The sequence below is a fragment of the Eretmochelys imbricata genome, chromosome 3 (genome assembly GCF_965152235.1).
Source record: "Eretmochelys imbricata isolate rEreImb1 chromosome 3, rEreImb1.hap1, whole genome shotgun sequence".
In the NCBI taxonomy this organism is placed as follows: Eukaryota; Metazoa; Chordata; order Testudines; family Cheloniidae; genus Eretmochelys; species Eretmochelys imbricata.
Window position 1 is genome coordinate 35,624,298 of NC_135574.1, and position 20,176 is coordinate 35,644,473.

The following is a 20,176-nucleotide window of genomic DNA, read 5'->3' on the forward strand; positions in this document are numbered from 1 at the left end:
TTCCTTCCACACAATGCCAGTAAAGAACTAACGCCCACATCCTGACTTTATTTGAGTTCTTACTGAAATAAGAGACTCTCTATATTTCATTTGTGTGTGTCCTTCACACTTGGAATGATAAAACAAAAAATAGTTTTATGTAGTTATTGTCTGTTTCAGGCAGATCCAAACTCCTATGCCCACGTTCCCTGCATATGACTTGGGCCTGATCACAGTTTTGACAGTGACTTAAAGCTCTAAGTCCAAAATTTGCAAAATAAGGTGCTTAAAGTCAGGCTCCTAAATCCATATTAAGGCACCCAAATAAGGATTACAGGGCCCGAACTTTAGGCCCCTTTTTTTTAAATCTTGGACTAAGCTATTAAACTGCCTCAGCAGCAGATGGCAATGCATCTCCCAGCTGTTGAGTCATTACAAGTAGTAACTGTCTCACCCATAATCTTTTCTTTTTTCCACCAAAAAAAGAATCAAATAATGAAAAAATATATATTTCCCAGTTCCAGCTAGGAAAAAGAGAGTGAGTGTGTATCAGCAAACACATTCAGAACAAAAGGTTTCAGGATCCAGGTACCATAGTTGGCCTTAGTTTTCACCACTGTTTCTTGTGATCACTGTGGTTTGCAAGTACCTCCTCCCCACTCCTCATTATGAAAACCCCACTAAAAGAAAAAACGGTTTGCTGGAAGTGAACCGTTAGTTCATGGATTTATATATTGTTTATTATTTGTGATACTATTAATCCCTGTTCTGATACTGATTAACTCTGTGTTTCAGGCATATCATTTAGCATCCTTGTTTCTTCCATATAAACTCTAGATCGGGGTGGTCAAACTACAGCCTGCGGGCCGCATCCAGCCCGTCAGGGCTTTGGATCTGGTCCGCAGGATTGCCCCGCATGGTGTGGCAGGCCCCGTGCTACTCTCAGAATTGGCCGCCATCATGTCCCTGCAGCCCCGGGGGCAGGGGGGGCAGAGAGCTCCGTGCATTGCCCTTGCCTCCAGGTACCACCCCCCGAAGCTCCCATTGCCTGGGAACAGGGAATCACAGCTAATGGGAGCTTCGGGGGAGGTACCTGGAGGCGTGGCAAGGGCAGCGCATGGAGCCATGTGCCCCTCCTACCCCAGGGGCCGCGCAGGGACGTGGTTCCAGCCGTCCGGCGTGGCATGGGGCAAGGCAGGTGTGCAGGGAGCCTGCCCTGGCCCCATTGTGTGCCGCTGCCACCCCAGAGCCACTTTAGGTAAGCAGCGTCGGGCCGGAGCCCGAACCCCTCCTGAATCCCACCCCATAACTCCCTGCCCTAAGCCCCCTGCCTGCACCTCAACTCCCTGCCCTGAGCCCCCTGCTGCACCCTGCACCCTGGTGCACCCCAACTCCCTGCCTTGAGCCCCCGCTGCACCCCGCACCCCTCTTGCATCCCAACTCCCTGCCCTGAGCCTCCTGCTGCACCCCGCACCCCTCCTCTGCCCCCAATCCCTTGCCCTGAGCCCATTCCTGCACCCCGCACCCCTCCTGCACCCCAACCCCCTGCCCTGAGCTCCCTCCCGCAGTCCGCACCCCTCCTCTGCCCCCAATCCCTTGCCCTGAGCCCATTCCTGCACCCCGCACCCCTCCTGCATCCCAACCCCCTGCCCTGAGCTCCCTCCCGCAGTCCGCACCCCTCCTCTGCCCCCAATCCCTTGCCCTGAGCCCATTCCTGCACCCCGCACCCCTCCTGCATCCCAACCCCCTGCCCTGAGCTCCCTCCCGCAGTCCGCACGCCTCCTCTGCCCCCAATCCCTTGCCCTGAGCCCATTCCTGCACACCGCACCCCCTCCCACATCCCGCACTCCCTCCCTCACCCCAACCCCCTGCCCTGGCCATGCATACAATTTCCCCACCCAGATGTGGCCCTCGGCCCAAAAAATTTGCCCATCCCTGCTCTAGATAATGCCTTACTCAAAGGCTCATTGTGATCATTAACTGATGTTTGTAAATGGAAAGCACTATGTGAGAGATTATGAGAATAACATCTAGTTTTGCATTAAATCTTTAAAATAATCTATCAGATTATTAACAGTATGTCCAGTTCTCTAGCTACAGAGTATAAATTGGTTATAAATCTATGGAAGGGGATGTGTGTTAGTAAACAATGTGATTAATAATTATTGGGTATATTTTTACAAATAATTATCAAAGGTTTGTTTCTAATTATCCTGTGGAATCTGGGATCAAAGTACTTACTCCATTACTGAACCATTTAGTTACCTATTATTTATGTTGCAAAGGGCACAGTGCCTACAAACCACCGCTTGGCTTACTTGTGGCATTGAAATAAAAACAGAAGCAAATGTGTGTTTAATACAGGCTTGAACCATTTTGATTAAACGATATTGATTACAAACACTTCTCTTCTTTTTATTCCCTTTTTATATCCTTTAATTAATCTGAGAAAACTGTCTTGTACAATATCACACACCTTCGGCCTACAATAAAGATGATTATTTTTGGGTGCATCGAACCTTAATTAAAAGTAAAGCTATCCAACCAAAATCTTGTAGTTATCACAACTGTGGCAGACCAGCCTGTCATCTGTACAGGTTGGTGTACCTTGGAGCCAGCATACACTGCCTTTCACAGCTGCTCTGGGCTTGAAAGTGGTGGAATTTGTGTGCATTAGGCTCTAGGTGCTGAACAAGCTTTGATAATTGTCAGTTTTTAACGCACATGAAAGACACGAATTAAGCAAACCTTACAACACACTTGTGAGGTAGATACTATTACATACATTTTACAGATGGCTAAAGCAAGGCACAGAGACCTTGTCCATGGTCACACTTTGTGGGAGAATTAGGGCAATTCTACACTGCAGCGCTACATCAGTGCAGCTGCACCACTGTAGCACATCTGGTGAAGACGCGCTATGCTGACAGGAGAGTGCTCTCCCATTGGCATAATTACTCCACCTCAGCGAGAAGCAGAAGCTATATTGCCGGGAAAGCATCTCCTGCTGACAAAGCGCTGTTGTGGAAAGTGCAAAACTTGTATGGCTTGGGGCAGGTTTTTTTCACACCCCTGAGCGATGTAAGTTAGACCAACTTAAGTGATAGTGTAGACCTGTCCCTAGGAAGAGAACCTCGGAATCCTTTGTGCAGTGTTCTGTTCTAATTACTAGACCACACTGACTCTGTTTTTCATTTTATAGTGCCCAAAGGGGAAGACATTGATACAGGAGCAATGCTTTGCAGATTAACAATTCTCTCAGAATGAAAACTACATACTAGATGAAATCCTAGCCCTATTGTAATCAATGGCAAAATTCCACTGACTTTTATGGGGCTAGGATTTCTGCCACAGTGTGTACTGCACAAGGCTGAGAGTTAGCACTTTGTCTTAAAATCTTTTTTAAATAAAATATGAATAAAAATCTAGGCCAAGATTTTCAAAAACAAGTGCCTAATGTTAGGTTTGTGAATCCAAATTTAGGGACAAAAATACATGTCCTGAGTTTCAAAAGTGCTCAACAGCCAGCTACTTCCCTTGACTTCTATGTTGGCTGCTAGATGCTCAGCACTTTGGAAAATCAAACTACTTATTTAAGTGCCTAAATATGGATTTAGGAACCTAACTTTAGGCACTTGGTTTTGAAAATTAAGGACATTTACATCACTACAAATGTAGTGCATTTTAATTTATGGTACAGATGGGTTAAGGAAGTGATGATTAGCTATAGGCTAGGTTCAAGTCTCAGTCAAGGCTGGTTCAGCAGCCACTGACATTTTATGAACTGTTATTGTAAATCTGAGGCCCCAAATGACAGAAATATAGTTAGTTCAGATGATCCTGCAAGATTTCCACTACCTTTGAATAATGTATATTTTATGAGATCAGATGTTCTTTTGAGAGTTCAATGGCATCAAAACCAAAAGAAGAAAATAGATCCAGCCCAGTTTGGGATCCAACATAGGACTAAAGCTACATTAGTTGGTTTGGATCTCAGAATCAAATACAAGTGTTTCACATTCAATCCTGAAATTCAAAAAGTGGTTAGATTCAAGGGTTGCTAGTCTAGTCCACTCTTAATTTACAGATTTATACACTTTCCTCCCTACTGAGAAAACAAAAAAATCTAACCTCATCAGCAGGAGTACTGGCAGGTGCCACAATTTCTTCTTCTTGGACAATCTGAGCTGGAACCTAGGTGAAAAAAAATCAATGTAATAGACAGAATTTGTATCCTAGTTACTAACTACTTTTCTATTACACTTATTTTGGTTTCAATTTCATTTTAACATACATTTTAAAATAAAATTTTAGTCTACCCAACAGTAATAATAGACAGAGAAATACTAGCTTAATAATTTGTGCTTCAAAATATGTACGCACAAAAATTATGTACTTGTTAAGAAACAGAAGCGCTGATCCAGCAGACTTTACTTTGACTTCAGGCTGAGTATGGACTTCAATGGGACTTTTGCCTAAGTTATGGCTGAAGGATTTGGCTCAAAGTATTTAAATAACGAAATGTGTATATTTCATATCAGTAAAAGAAAGTCAGTTCATAAATAATTTATATGAACTCATAATCAACATTAACGTTTGAAAGTGATTTATCACAACCACAAGGAATGAGTGTGGTTTACAATACCAAAAACATTATACCAAATACCAAAACCTCCTTCCATTATGCTGAAATGGCTAATGATCAGCTTAGTAGAAGGTTTCTGAGTAAACAGGTCATTTAAGGAAGTTCACAAAATAGCACAGTTATGACAATCTCTATAAAGTTTACAGAAATTTAAATCCGCACTAGACTGAATTTGGAATTAAAAAAACTTCAGAAAGTAATTCTAACAGTGAAAAGGAAAAATCTCTTTTCCACAATATACCACTAAAAGTAAAAAGTAAAGTAAAAGAAAAGTAAACCATCTTTTCCTGCTATACAATGAGGATATAGATTAAACACACTGGGCCACAATCTGCACTTCTTTCTCACATAAGTAGTTATATTGACTTTGTAGGGACAAGGTGTATGAGTAAAGCAAGCAGCACTTGATCCATGTCAGGACACCTTAGTTTCCTTTGCAATGTTATGACACCACTTTCTCCATAGAAACATAGGTATTTTACTTTGCATGTACCAGCTTAGCAGGTGCTTTGGAATTTTAAAACAAGAATTAATTGTAAACACTAATGGAACATAGGGAGTGAAAGGGACTAGGAGCAGAGAGAAAATTTAGCTAGGAAGGTTTGTGAGAGCAGAAAGCTGCAAATGCTCTGCATAAAGTCAAGGAACTTCATTTTGGCTTGATGGAGTAAAATAAATTTTGGGAAACTACCTGACTAAATACATTCTAAGAAAAATATAAGAGAAGGAAACAATTAACAGTCAGAGTAATGCAAAGTAGCTTTAGAGTAGAGATAACCTTAGATGTATTGTTTTTCCAGGCAAAGAAAAATTTTGCTGCCCCTCCCACAATGCATCTCCCCAAACCAAACAAAAATAAATCATCAGAATTTTATACTACAAATATAAAATCATATCTGTGATGGGATCAACCCTACAAGACTACCTGGCAAATAGAAAAAAGAAATGTGTATTTACGGCTCTCTCTCTCATTCTCTCATTTACACACACATTGTATTCTTTTGTATCATATTTAATTTCTTTCTGTTTTCCTCTCTATCATTTATTATTTCTGTTCCCATCCTCCATTTGTCCCATTCTTTCTCTTTCCTTAGGACCGTTATCATTTTTCCCCCTCTAGGGCTATCCCCATATCTTCTGATGGCTTTCCTTCACACATCTTCCTGAACCACCAACTCTCTGCGGCTGTCTTTCTTTACCCTTTGCCCTTCTCTCATGCATCCTGCACCATTTCCTAGAAGCTTAACTATGCCTTTCCAAGGATATCCCCCAGTAAAGCACATTGCATTCTAGCCTTATAGTTACTTAGGCACAGATTATTGTGGTGGCGACTTCAAAAGGGTTTATTTCCCGAAACTGAGGGAAATTATGGGCAAAACTAATTGGGAGGAAAAATTTAGACAGAAATACATGAATGAAAATTGGGAATTCTTTAAGATGAATTTCTTGGATAGCCATCTGGTGAGGCAGAGTGGCCTCCCACTGATGCAGAGGGGGAGGTGTTGCCCCTCGAACCCAGATGGGTGGAGTCCGGCCAGTTATGCTGGTATGCCCTGAATATGAGATTTGAACATTAGACTATAACCTATGAAATATTTGACTTAGGTACCTGGATGGAGGCCTTAGGCTGGATCACTTTAAGGGAACTGTATTGTTTGGACTTCTGAGTAACCAGTAAGGTAATAAAGAAGCTGTTTTATGCTGTCTTGGTAAATCTAAGTATTGGAATATCCACCAGCTTTATAGGGATTGTCTGCCCCATTTGTTACAGTTCACCCTAATTGAGTGACCATAGCTGGCCCCCACTGGGACTCCATTCACATAGGGAAAAATCCATGCTAACAGGGCTAAGGACAATAGGAAGGAGTTTTTTAAGTATATTACAGGGGTGGCCAAACTTACAGACCCCTGAGCAGCATACGACAATTTTCAGAAGTTTGCAAGCCAGGGCACACCTGCTGGGAGTCAGGGCTTCAGTACCTTGGGAGGCACCTGCCGGGGCTCGGGGTTTCAGCCCTGCTCCTGCTGAAGCCCAGAACCCGAGCAGGCACGCCCTGTGAGGCTGAAGGCCCAAGATCCTCCTCCCCACTGGGCAGAAGTCTCTATTCCACCACCCTGCTGCAAGGCAGAGTCCCAAGCTCCCTCCTCAGTCTGGTAGGTGGGGAATGGGGGAACCCCGAGGGGAAATCTGTGAGCTGCACTTTAATTATAAAAGAGCCGCATGTGGTTCATGAGCCAAAGTTTGGCCATCCCTGGTATATTAGGAACAAAAGAAATCCTAGCAATGGTAGATGGAGATGGTAAAATTATTAATAATGGTGCAGAAAAGACAGAAGTGTTCAATAAATATTTCTGACTTTTTTTTAAATAAGAGGGAGGATGTATTCATATCACATGAGGATGATGAAGCAATTTCCAGTCTGTTAGTTGCTGAGGAGGATGCTAGACATCATCATCTACTAGTGATAAACATTTTAAAATCAACAGACCTAAATAGCTTGCACTAAAGAGTCTTAAAAGAATTGGCTGAAAAAATCTTTGGCACACTGATGTTAATTTTTAATAAGTCTTGGAAGACTAGGGAAATTCCAGAACACTGTAGGAGTGTTAATGTTGAAAGTGGCAATATTCAAAAAGAGAAAGCAGGATGACCCAGGTAAATATTGGTCAGTTAACCGCACATCAATTCCAGGAAAGATAATGGAAAAGCTGGTACTGGATTTAATTGATAAACAATTATACAGGATTTAATTGATAAAGAAAGAATATAAAAGATCCTTGGATGTATAAACTGGGGGGATAGAAAGTAAAGGTAGGCAAGTGATTTTGCATCGTGTACAGCAGGGGTCAGCAACCTTTCAGAAGTGGTGTGCTGAGTCTTCATCACTCTAATTTAAGGTTTCGCATGCCAGTAATACATTTTAACATTTTTAGAAGGTCTCTTTCTATAAGTCTATAATATATAACTAAACTACTGTTGTATGTAAAGTAGATAAGGTTTTTAAAATGTTTAAGAAGCTTCATTTAAAATTAAATTAAAATGCAGAGCTCTCCGGACCGGTGGCCAGGACCCAGGCAGTGAGAGTGCCACTGAAAATCAGCTTGCGGGCTGCCTTTGGCACACGTGCCACAGGTTGCCTACCCCGGTGTACAGCATTGGTGAGACCAATATTTGAATATTGCTTATCGTTCTTCCACCCACATTTTTAAAAGGATGTTGAAAAATCTGTGAGGGTACAGAAAAGAGTGACAAAACTGATTCATAGAATAGAATCATAGACTCATAGAATATCAGAGTTGGAAGGGACCTCAGGAGGTCATTTAGTCCAACCCCCTGCTCAAAGCAGGACCAAGAGCTGGAGAAAATATCTTAAAGTGATACATTTAAAGAGCTCAATCTCTTTATCTTTTTTTAAAAAAAAAAAGATTGAGAGATGACTTAATTACAGTTTATACATACTTTCATGAGGAGAAAATACCAGACTCTATCAGAGAAAAGCATAAACAAAAACTAATGACTGGAAACTGCAACCAGTCAAATTCAAATGAAAAGTTAGGTATGCATTTTTAACTGTCAGAGTGATTAACCATTGGTACACTTACCAAAGGAAGTGGTAGAGATTCTCTACCTCTTGATGTCGTCAAATCAAGTTATTTGGTTCAATGCTAGGTAACCAGATGAAATGTAATGGCCTGTTATATAGAGGGGGTTAGATTAGATGACACCTAATGGTACCTTCTGGCCTTAAACCAGTGGTTCTCAAACTTTTGTACTGGGGACGCCTTTCACACAGCAAGCCTCTGAATGTGACCCTCCTTATAAATTGAAAACACTTTTAAATATATTTAACACCACTATTAAAGCTGGAGGCAACGTGGGGTTTCGGGTGGAGGTAGACAGCTTGCGACCCCCCATGTAATAATCTCATGACCCCCTGAGGGGTCACGACTCCCAGTTTGAGAACCTCTGCCTTAAACTCTATGAAACTATGAAGAATCAGAAAGAAATGATGGCAGTCTGGGATAGCTGTATCTGAAATAGCATCACCACCAAGAGCAGAGATGCATCCAAAACTTTCCTCCTCCTGCACAAGAATGAGAATAATGAAGATCAAAGACACTTCAAATAGAAGACCATGCCTTCTAGATATTTCCTCCTCCTCAAATCAGCATCTCCTCCATCTTATCTGGGCTCATTTTTAACCAGTTTCCTCCCAACCACTTCACCACAATTGTCAGATTGAGGACACTGCAAAACAAAAAATTCTCCCTATTTCCCCTGAAGTCTTGACATATATATTGGAGAGGATGGTTGGCAAGTTGGAACCCTGCAGTATTCTGCTTGTCAAAGATCTTGGGGAACTAAAATAATGCTTTCATTCTACCCTTTAGCACCTTTCAAAGAGGAAGGAAAGAGTCCACTGAAGGGTTATCTTCCTGAAAGATCCCACAGACAAGTTATCAAAGCCTAGTAGTTATTAGTATCAAAGGCTGCTGATAGCTTTTGATCCTCATCAGCATGTACACCATTGCTGAAAGAGATTGCCATCAACAAAACCACCTGTGCAGCTAAAACAAAACTGATAGTGATCTGCAACATTTGCAAGTTCAAGATACAGCTGGAGCTATTCAGACACCACCTTTCCAATAACCTCCCCAAAAATTAAATGTTAGAGACTGAGACTCTTAACTTCATGAGATTTTTTTTTGAGCAGTGCCTCAATAATGGCAACCTACCCTGTTGAATACTCTTTTTTCCGAATTATGATCTAAAATTAAAATATAGTTTTCAAATATTTTAATATTTAAAGCCACGCAATTTGATTAAAAGTGCTTTATGACTAAATGTAGTAAAATGCCTGCGCAGCATATGCGATTATTTAAAAATATAAATAAAATTAGTAGTTTGCAATGTTGGTATTTGCTGCTCTATATTAGAAACTCTTTGAGACACTGGTCTTGTCTACACTAGATAGGCTTTGCTGGTATAGCTATACCAGAAGAGCTATGCCTGCAACCTCTCCTAGTATAGATGCAGTCTATTTTATTTTAATTATTTTGCCAGTATAGTTTATACCAGTTCCCTGAAAAAAACAAGCAAAAGGACTTTGATGTCGCTATCACTGTGTCTATGCTCCTTACTGTATAGCTGTGCTGGCAAAACTTTTAAATGTAGACCAGGCCGCAGACCAAGGTTTCCTAAGTGTTTAAACAAAGCCTAACGCATCAGGAGACCCAAACCTGATTGCTGAAAGCTTTTCATCTTCACCTTCGGACCAAATCCTGATGCCAATGAAGTTGGTGGCAAAAATCCTGTTTTCTTCAGTGGACCAGGATTTGACCCCAAGTACTTTAGCATTAAAGGCACAATATCAGTTTGAAATTCTCAGTTAAAAAGTGACAGGTTTCAGAGTAACAGCCGTGTTAGTCTGCATCCGATGAAGTGAGCTGTAGCTCACGAAAGCTTATGCTCAAATAAACTGGTTAGTCTCTAAGGTGTCACAAGTACTCCTTTTCTTTCAGTTAAAAAGTGTGTTGAAAGTTGAGTACCCTGCCCGTTGTTGGGGTTTCAGAGCCCTATTTATTTTTAAAAATACATTTATCTTCCCTGTTGCTGTGTAAAAGATTCACACACACACAAAAGAGGGAAGTGACCAACTAATGGACTATACAGTGGAGACAATGAAAACTAACTTTACACAATGGGCTATGGAATGCACAAAATAAAAAGAATTTTTGTGGGGGATTTTCTTCCTAAACTTTCAATTATACTGGATTTTAGGGGTTACTTGTATCAATAGTAGACAAAATATCTTCAGAAATAAGTGTGACTTTTAAATTTTTGACAGATTTCAGAGTAGCAGCCATGTTAGACTGTATTCGCAAAAAGAAAAGGAGTACTTGTGGCACCTTAGAGACTAACACATTTATTTGAGCATAAGCTTTCGTGCATCCGATGAAGTGAGCTGTAGCTCATGAAAGCTTATGCTCAAATAAATGTGTTACTCTCTAAGGTGCCACAAGTACTCCTTTTCTTTTTAAATTGTTGGTCTCCCTTTAATTATGGGCAAATATCAAAAGCCCGTCTGACTTTTCTAGTAAAGTCTGCAGTGGTGTTCTGCATTGATATCTTCAGCAAAACTGAACAGACTGTCTTCTGGAAAACTGCTTGGAGGGCCTCCAAGATACACCTTTTAAGATTGCAGCAAGACGTGGAAATCAGATAAGCTCTCTGTTTCCATCTTTCCACGAGGTCGCGTTTACCAAGCCAGGTTGGTTCTATGTTAACTATCCCCATTGCAAATTTTATCACAAGTCCCAAAGGCTTGTATTATCCAACAAAATTTCTTGACTGGTGATTACATTTCACTTTTTGGTGTTATTTCAATGGGAATTATATTTGTATTCTTTAGCTGATTTTTTTTTCCTGCTAGTCTTAGTCCTAGTCTTTATTGAAAAATTGGATTGACCTAGCTCCATTTCTCAGGCCTGTGAAAAATTTTGCACCCTGTGCATTGTAGTTGGGTCGACCTAATGATTTAGTGTGGCTAAACAGTGAAGAAACACAGTTTAATATTTCTGATTTTGTAATTCCACTTATCTGTATTTTTTGCCCTGAAGTATAATTTGAAAGTGTCCACTGATGGTAGAATAATGGAAATGCAGTGTTACTTCCTGCCAGTCTCTTGAATGAAATCTTCAAAGAATTTCAGCATTGTAAATATGGTATCAGTTAGAGAGACACCAAAGTTGTATTTAATTTCTTAGTAAAAGAGACAGATGAAGCCACTTTATTTTCAGGATAATCTTTTCATATGTAACAGGTTGAGGTCTATCTTGTGATAATATCAGGAAGGAGCTGTGTAACAGGCAGGCCCAGTTCCTGAAATATTATATGAGTTCAAAAATGGCAGCAAAGAAATTCTTACAATAGCTGACCAGTTTACAATCTCTATATGGCTAGTAGAGTTAATAAAGCATCATGAGTAGACAGCTGAAATGTATATGCAAACCCATGCAAACTGTGAACATGAGTCACTAAAGACTTCTTTTAGTATTAGTATCATAGAGGTGAACAACACAGGTATTATCTTTGTCTCTCAACCAATGAGCACATGGTTCTTGTGCTTAAGTATTCACAGTGGAGAACAAAAGTATTCTGGCAAATTTTTTATTGATCTAGTTATCAGTTAGATGGATTTATAATTAAAAGTAAATAATGGGTCTGTACAAGAGCCATTTTTCACCAAGGAGGTGATGTAGTGTTTGGCCGAAATGGAGCACTAATATATGGGAAGCCTCGTTAATAAAGCCTATAGAGTCAGGTTTCATTCTGCACCTGTATACAGAGCTACAAAAAAAAAAAAAAGTGTCCGGTGAAATACCCAGGGAAATTCAGAGAGCGGTGATGATAAAGCATTTTCTGTGCAAGAGTGTGTGACCCACTTCCTTTGAAGGCCAATTAAAACTAGTCACAGAACACAAGAGAAAGCTAGCATGCCCTCAACAAACAGCTGTCTTTTTCTCAGTCTCCAAAAGTAACGCTATGTAGCTTAGAGTGCAGGCAGGACCAAGTTTATCTCTTACTCTGAGAATAGTAACTTCCAGTTGTTACTAGAATTAGGGGACTTTGTGGGGAAATTAAAAGAAACTATGTCTCCTTTTATAACAGCAGCTGGCACTGGGATGTCTTAAGGAGGAATATGACTTTCAGTCTCTATATGATTAGAATGTATATGAACAGAGAGGCAAAGGAGTGTCAGGTCTTGAACCAAGCTAACCTGAGCTAATCACTCCAGATCAGTTCCTACATATTGGTGGGCTAGTAAGCAGCAACCCACTGCTGCATCTTGAGCAGCATCTGTTCCATGAATAAACAGATGACTTCACTTCCCTGGGCTGTCCATCTGGCACCTTTCACAAGCTCTAAATTCAATTTAAAATACAAACAAAGATTTTACTGTCACAAGTGGTTTGACCTGATAGATGAACTGAATGAGAGAGTTCACAGGAGGTAATAGTTCATTGCCCTTAGGCAATCTCTCTCATTCTTCCTGAAACTGAAAGATGATGGTGTCTTTAATCAGATTTGTTTATGCAAAAAAGAAACATAAAAGCCATTATTTGTATTTGGAGAAGATCAAGATAGAGATGAAGTAGCATATATCATGTATCCTGACTGGTAAACACTTCTCCTTGCTTCATTTTTAAAGTATCAGCAACACTGATGTTTTAACCAGTCTGTTGGAGTACTGTGCAAGTATTGTTATCCAGATGTTTAAAACATGGAACTGGTCTAATCCCTTCCTCTATACACAGAGCAGACTGAGAACTGTATCTGTTAAATTAAACATGAGATCTATGCTCTTCATTGGCTATGTCTACACCACAAATTAACTGTAGCATGGGTAGACATACCCATGACAGCTTTAATCTAGCTAGCGTACATAAAACGTGGCACAGACCCTGACACAGGCTAGCAATCCGAGTATGTACCCAGGGTCCCTTGTGAGGTAACCAATGACACCATGACTTCACTACTGTTGTTACCCAGGCTACCTAGATTAAAGTATGTAGACCAATGTCTTATGGTTGCCATAGACAATAACTAAGAATAAACTTACAACAAAAGACAACAAGCCTTTAAAAAAAATTCAGAAGCTGGCAAACATAACCTGAATCTGCCATACAGTCCACAAATACAAGAAACAAAAATAGTTTGGGTCTTGTCCTGAAAGATGCCACAAATGTACAGAAAAGTCACAAAGATATCATGTTAGATCATAAAATCAGAGAAATGTCAAGCTGGAAGGGACCATGAGAGGTCATCTAGTCCAGCACCCAGTACTGCAGCAGGACCAAGTAAACCTAGACCATCCCTAGTCTAACCTGTGCTTAAAAACCTCCAATTGTGGGGATTCCACAATCATCCTTGGTAACCTTAACTATCCATATAGTTAGAAAGTCTTTCCTCATACGTAACCTAAATCTCCCTTGCTGCAGATTACAGCAATTACTTCTTACCCTACCTTCTGTGGACATGGAGAACAGCTGATCACCATCCTCTTTATAACAGCCCCTAATATGCAGGTCCTTTATGCAGAAGACAGCCTAAACTATTATGTGGAACAATAAACAGTTCCAACTTTGAGGATCCTAACTATCACAAATTTTATCCCAGTTCTCAATGATCAAGTGATCTCTGAATCTTTTAAGGGGGATTTTCTGTAAAGCAAACAGCTTGAGGTAGGAACCAAGCTGAGTCTGGAGACATGAGGCAAGCCTTCCATTCAAAGTTGTCTTCAGAGTATAGCAGAGGCATTTTAAAGAACTAACTGGTTGAATCTTTAATTATTTGAATTAGGATAGTACCTAGAAGCCCAAACACAATCAAGGCCCCACTATGCTAGGTGCTGTACATACACAAAGTAAGAGATCTCCTCCTCCCAAAAGATGTTACAGTCTAAAGAGACTAGAAGATTGATTATCCCTGTTCTAGAGATGGACTTTTAAAGCACAGAGAGATTAAGTGATTTGACCAAGGCCACACAGGAAGTGTGCTGGAAATCAGAAATTGAACCCAGATCTTCTGAGTTCTCATTGCATGCCTTAGCCACAAGACCACCCTTCCATTCTCTGAATGAAGAAGTAAACAGAGTTGTATTTTTATCTTCTTACTCATCTTATAATACAGCAGCACAAGGATTACAATTTCAAATAACCCAGTGGAGAAGTTCCCTAAATACATATGAAGAGAGCCTCATGCTTGCCTCACATAGAGCTCCAAAGATTTGACTGACTGACTTTTCTGCAATAAGGTAAACCTGGGCACTTTAATATTTATCAGCTCATAATGAAGTTCTTGGTTTTGGAGGCAGAATTCTTATGAACAAATGGAGTTGTGCTTCATACCCTTCATGCAAAGTCACACTTATCTTGGTGTTACATTCCACCAAAACTCTTGATGGAAGGAAAAATCTGTCATATTTGAGGCACAAAATCTTTAAATACCATATACTTAGATCTGAATAAAAGGAGGCAACTAAGCATCCATTAGCTTAAAGTGAATGTTAATATGTAACAATACAATAAGTGTGCGTGTTCACACAATTAAGCGTTGAAACTGAAGTGGGATAAAGAGATTTCTCTGCCTCCAGCAAACTTTCAATTCATCTCCACCTCTGTACATGACTATACATTAGTCTTTCCAGGAATAATGTATAGTTCTAGATCCAAAAAATACATTTGAAAAGCAGAGGGTTAGTCTGGTTTTAGAATGCATCAAAAGACAGGTATTTTCAAAATGCTTCTTGAGGTTGAAGCCTCCTGAACACCCTACTGGGGTCTTATCTTTCCATTTGTCAAATACTGCCGAACTGGACATAACCAGTTTTATTTCCCATCCCTTATCACCACAATTTACAAACTATTCAGTAAGCCATGGGATGGTTTAAATGTATTGTGGGAGATATTTTGAAACTGCTAGATGAGCCTTTAAGCCTTGAGAGCTGCACTGGAGAGCTCCACTTACAGCTTTTGAAAAGAAGTGCAAAGGAGCATGCTCACTGACAGCTGTTCACAACTTCAGAGACTTTATGTTTGCTCATGCCCTGAACAGAAGAAATGCCTCCAGGCACTGTTGTTTGTCTGGTGCAGCTCCTTCTTCCTCCCCACTACAGGGGCTGGTTCTACTTTCAGTAGCTTAATTTGGCTTTTAATGCCTAACTTACCATAGTTGGAGAGGAGTAGCCTGGTGCAATATACACAGACATATACCATAGCTCAATAGCAAAGAAATTAATAGAAGCAACTCCAAAACTTAGATAATTTGTGGAAACATAAAACAAGGTCAAATTTAAGATTCATAGCCATTCTGAAACATCTGGATAACAGTGCTGATAAAACTTCTGCAGCAGTTGATAGCTGATAGCAAAGCACAGCGCTCCAGTCAGCTAACCATGGATTAAGAGACTGTACCAATCTTAGAAACCAGCCTCTTCCACCTCTCTACTTCAACCCATATATATTGCCGGCAATATTTCTACAATTTTCTAACTGGGGGTACTCAAGGAAATAAGCAAGTTGACATGAGATCATTTAATGTGTTTCCAGATATTCAAGCAGACAGAAAGAAAGACAGACAGACAGAGACACACAAAGAGAATCAGTTATGTGATTCAAACACTTCAAGGCTAGAGAGCCTGAATTTGCTTTTCTTTATTCAATAAAGCTTGTTTTTCATCTGTTCAGTAAAGGCTGAATGATTCTTACCCACACTGCAAGAAAAAGCCTGAAGTTCACTTGAAATGAATAATGCATTCACACTCAGTTGTACTCAACAACTGTCCAGTAGTAAGTTTTTGTAATATTGTGTTTTTATATTGTCTAGGAGTGTCTGCATTTCTGCATAATAATATGCAGTTGTCTGTGTCAGTCTGTACATTTAGTGATCCATGGCTCCATGTCTAGTTGGCAGCCGGTATCAAGTGGAGAGCCCCAAGGGTCGGTCCTCGGGCCGGTTTTGTTCAATATCTTCATAAATGATCTGGAGGATGGTGTGGACTGTACCCTCAGCAAGTCTGCAGATGACACGAAACTGGGAGGAGAGGTAGATACGCTGGAGGGTAGGGATAGGATACAGAGGGACCTAGACAAATTAGAGGATTGGGCCAAAAGAAATCTGATGAGGTTCAACAAGGACAAGTGCAGAGTCCTGCACTTAGGACGGAAGAATCCCATGCATCGCTACAGACTAGGGACCGAATGGCTTGGCAGCAGTTCTGCAGAAAAGGACCTAGGGGTTACAGTGCACGAGAAGCTGGATATGAGTCAACAGTGTGCCCTTGTTACCAAGAAGGCCAATGGCATTTTGGGATGTATATGTAGGGGCACTGCCAGCAGATCGAGGGACGTGATCGTTCCCCTCTATTCGACATTGGTGAGGCCTCATCTGGAGTACTGTGTCCAGTTTTGGGCCCCACACTACAAGAAGGATGTGGAAAAATTGGAAAGAGTCCAGTGGAGGGCAACAAAAATGATTAGGGGACTGGAACACATGACTTATGAGGAGAGGCTGAGGGAACCAGGATCGTTTAGTCTGAGGAAGAGAAGAATGAGGGGGGATTTGATAGCTGCTTTCAACTACCTGAAAGGGGTTCCAAAGAGGATGGACCTAGACTGTTCCCAGTGGTAGCTGATGACAGAACAAGGAGTAATGGTCTCAAGTTGAAGTGGGGGAGGTTTAGGTTGGATATCAGGAAAAACTTTTTCACGACGAGAGTGGTTAAACATTGGAATGCATTACCTTGGGAGGTGGTGGAATCTCCTTCCTTGAAAGTTTTTAAGGTCAGGCTTGACAAAGCCCTGGCTGGGATGATTTAGTTGGGGATTGGTCCTGTTTTGAGCAGGGGGTTGGACTAGATGACCTCCTGAGATCCCTTCCAACCCTGATATTCTATGATCTGTAGGTACAGTTGTGTCACAAAGTAACTGAGTGTAAACACTAGAAGAATCTTGCCATTTCATATGCTGTTCAGCTAGATCCAAGTCCCCACTCTGCTCTCATTTTGCTAATGAAACTGGCTACATCTCCCTTCCACATGTGCTGTGCAGAAAGTAGACACAAAACCTGACAGTGTTTATCTCCAGGGAATCTAATAGATTCCAAATCAAAAAATATTTTAGTACATACACACACAGGGAAATCGGAGTATTCTCCCAGAGGCCACAGAATTTCAGCAAGTATCCACACATCATCTCCCAGGCACCAAGCAATTAACATTCTAAAGCATCTTTTTCTTGGGGGCTAACTGATCCAGTGTCTGTCAGGGATTAGAAGGCATACCCTTGCTCAGGAGTATAAAGCTGGAAGCTATGCTTTGAATCATTGGAGGAGATAGTGCAAGGGAGCAAGTAAAAAGCTGTGACCCCTTACACGGCTATTTTAAGTTCAAAGACTGAAGCTTTTTCCTCTCATTTCTATCATCATCAGAGGGACTAAAATGTTATAAATACATGTTTTATGTTTTATAGTTTATATACCGCAATTTAAATCCCTGGTTCATACACCTGAGTAACATGCAAATACTTAGCCCATAGTTTTTGGCAGATGCATGAATAAACTTGATTTTAGCATTTTTCCTTACCTTGATGGTTTAAAAATTTAAGGAATACTATTTAAGTAGCAGAGGAAAAAGTTTTATGAAGCTGCCTTCAACACATGCTACTTTAAAAACTTACTGGTATCAAGACAACCCTTATCCATCAGATCATACAACTTTTTGATTTCCTAAAAACATTACCGATACCACAGCAAAGACAGAAGAGAATAATGCATTCTGGAATGTCTTTTATTGCATTGAATGCAGCATGTGTGATTACCTGCCTTGTGGGCAGGTGGTGTATCTGTGCATTCAGTGCACTCTTGAGACCAGAGTGAACTGGAGGAGATAAGGCAAACAGAGAGGTACCTAGATGAGACTTTCAAGAACACAACAGAACAGTCCTATCCCCACTCAGACAGCTTCTGTGCTGTGGAGGAGTACGAAAGTCTGGGGGAAGGAGAACATCAAGCTGGAGTAGAGGGAAACAATCCCATAATTAAGACTCTCCTACAGATGATGTCATCCTCTCATTCCCTCTCAGGGGAGCGGACCCCAGTCATTAGGAATAGCCAGGCAATAGTAATGGGGATTCGATTAAAAACATAGATAGTTGGGTTTGTGATAACCAGGAGAACCACATTGTGAATTGCCTGTCAGGTGTGAAGGCTGCAGACCTCTTGAGACATCTAGATACACTAACATTCTGTGTTGGGGGAGGAGATGGTGGTCATGGTACATGTATGTACCAGTGACATAGGGAAAGGTAAGAGAGGTCTTGGAGGCCAAATTTAGGCTCCTAGGTAAGAGATTAAAATCCAGAACTTCCATGGTAGCATTCTCTGAAATGCTTCCAGTCCACACAAAGAGCCAGCTAGACAGGCAGAACTGCAGGGTCTCAATGCATGGATGAGACAACGATGTTCAGATGATGTTCAGAGAGGGGATTTAAGTCTATTAGAACCTGGTGAATCCTTGGAGAAAGGAGGAGCATATACAGGAAAGATGGGCTCCATCTAAACCAAAATGGAACTAGATTTCTAGTATGTAAAATTAAAAAGGTCTTAGAGGAGGTTTTAAACTAAGGGCTGGGAGAAAGCCGACTGGTTCAGAGGAGCACTTGGTTCAGACAGAGACATCCCTGAGCGGAGGATTTATTAAAGGGGATACGCTATATCCTCGTAGAGATGAGAGGACAGAAGTTGATAAAGTACAAGTAGGAACTAAAGAGAAACAGTCAAAAGAAAAAGAGTCCCATTCAATTACATCACACAAATGCAGAAAACTAAATATTGATAAATTTTATAAGTGCTTGTATACAAATGCTAGAAGTCTAAATACTAAGATGGGTGAACTTGACGCCTGGTATTAAATGAGGATATTGATAAAATAGGCATCACAGAAACTTTGTGGAACAATCATAATCAATGGGATACGATAATACCAGGGTACAAAATATACAGGAATAACAGAGTAGGTTGTGCTGGTTGCGGAGTGGCACTATATGTAAAAGAAAGCATGGAGTTAAATATAGTAAAATCTTAAACCAAACAGTACCATAGAATCTCTATGGATAGAAATGCCATGCTTCAATAATAAGAGCATAGCAGTAGGAATACACTACCAACCTAATGGTGATTGTGAAATGCTCAGGGAAATTAGAGAGGCTACAAAAACTGAAAACTCAATAATAATGGAGGATTTCAACTATCCACATAATGACTGGGTATGTGTCACTTCCGGACCAGATGCAAAGATAAAATTTTAGATAGCACTAATGATTGCTTCTTGGAACAGCTAGTCCTGGAACCCACAGGGGGAGAGGCAATTCTTCATTTAGTCCTAAATGGAACACAGGATCTTGTCCAAGAGGTGACTATACCTGAACTGCTCAGTAATAGTGGTAGTAATAGTAATAGTGAATATAATGTAATTAAATGTAACATCCTTATGGGGAGGGGGACATCAAAGAAGCCCAGTACATTAGCATTTAATTTAAAGAAAGGGACCTAAACAAAAATGAGGATGCTAGTTAAATGGAAATTAAAAGGTACAGTCACAAAAGTGAAATGCCTGCAAGCTGCATGTTATTAAAAACACCATAATAGAGACTCAAATTAAATGTATACCCCAAATTATAAAACATAGTAAGAAGACCAAAAAAGCGCCACCATGGTTAAGCAAAGTAAAAGAAGTGGTCAGAGGCAAAAAACAAAAGAAGGCATCCTTTAAACGTTAGAAGTTAAATCCTACTGAGGGAAATAGAAAGGAGCATAAACTCTGGCAAGTCAAGTGTAAAAGTATAAGTAGGCAGGCCAAAAAGAATCTGAAGAGCAGCTAGCAAGAGACACAAAAACTAATCGTTTTTTAAAGTACATCAGAAGCAGGAAGCCTGCCAAACAATCAGTGGGGCCACGGGCAATCGAAGTGCTAAAGAAGAACTCAAGGAAGA

At 40.6% G+C, this 20,176-nt stretch overlaps 1 protein-coding gene across 1 annotated transcript in view; it reads right to left on the reverse strand.

Annotated features, from left to right (window-relative positions):
- DCDC2C (doublecortin domain containing 2C) overlaps positions 1-20,176 on the reverse strand; it is a 95,141-nt gene that overhangs the window by 12,745 nt on the left and 62,220 nt on the right. The window contains exon 9 of the mRNA XM_077811465.1: positions 4,111-4,173. Coding sequence (XP_077667591.1) covers positions 4,111-4,173 — 63 coding nt within the window. The remainder of the gene's footprint in view (positions 1-4,110; positions 4,174-20,176) is intronic.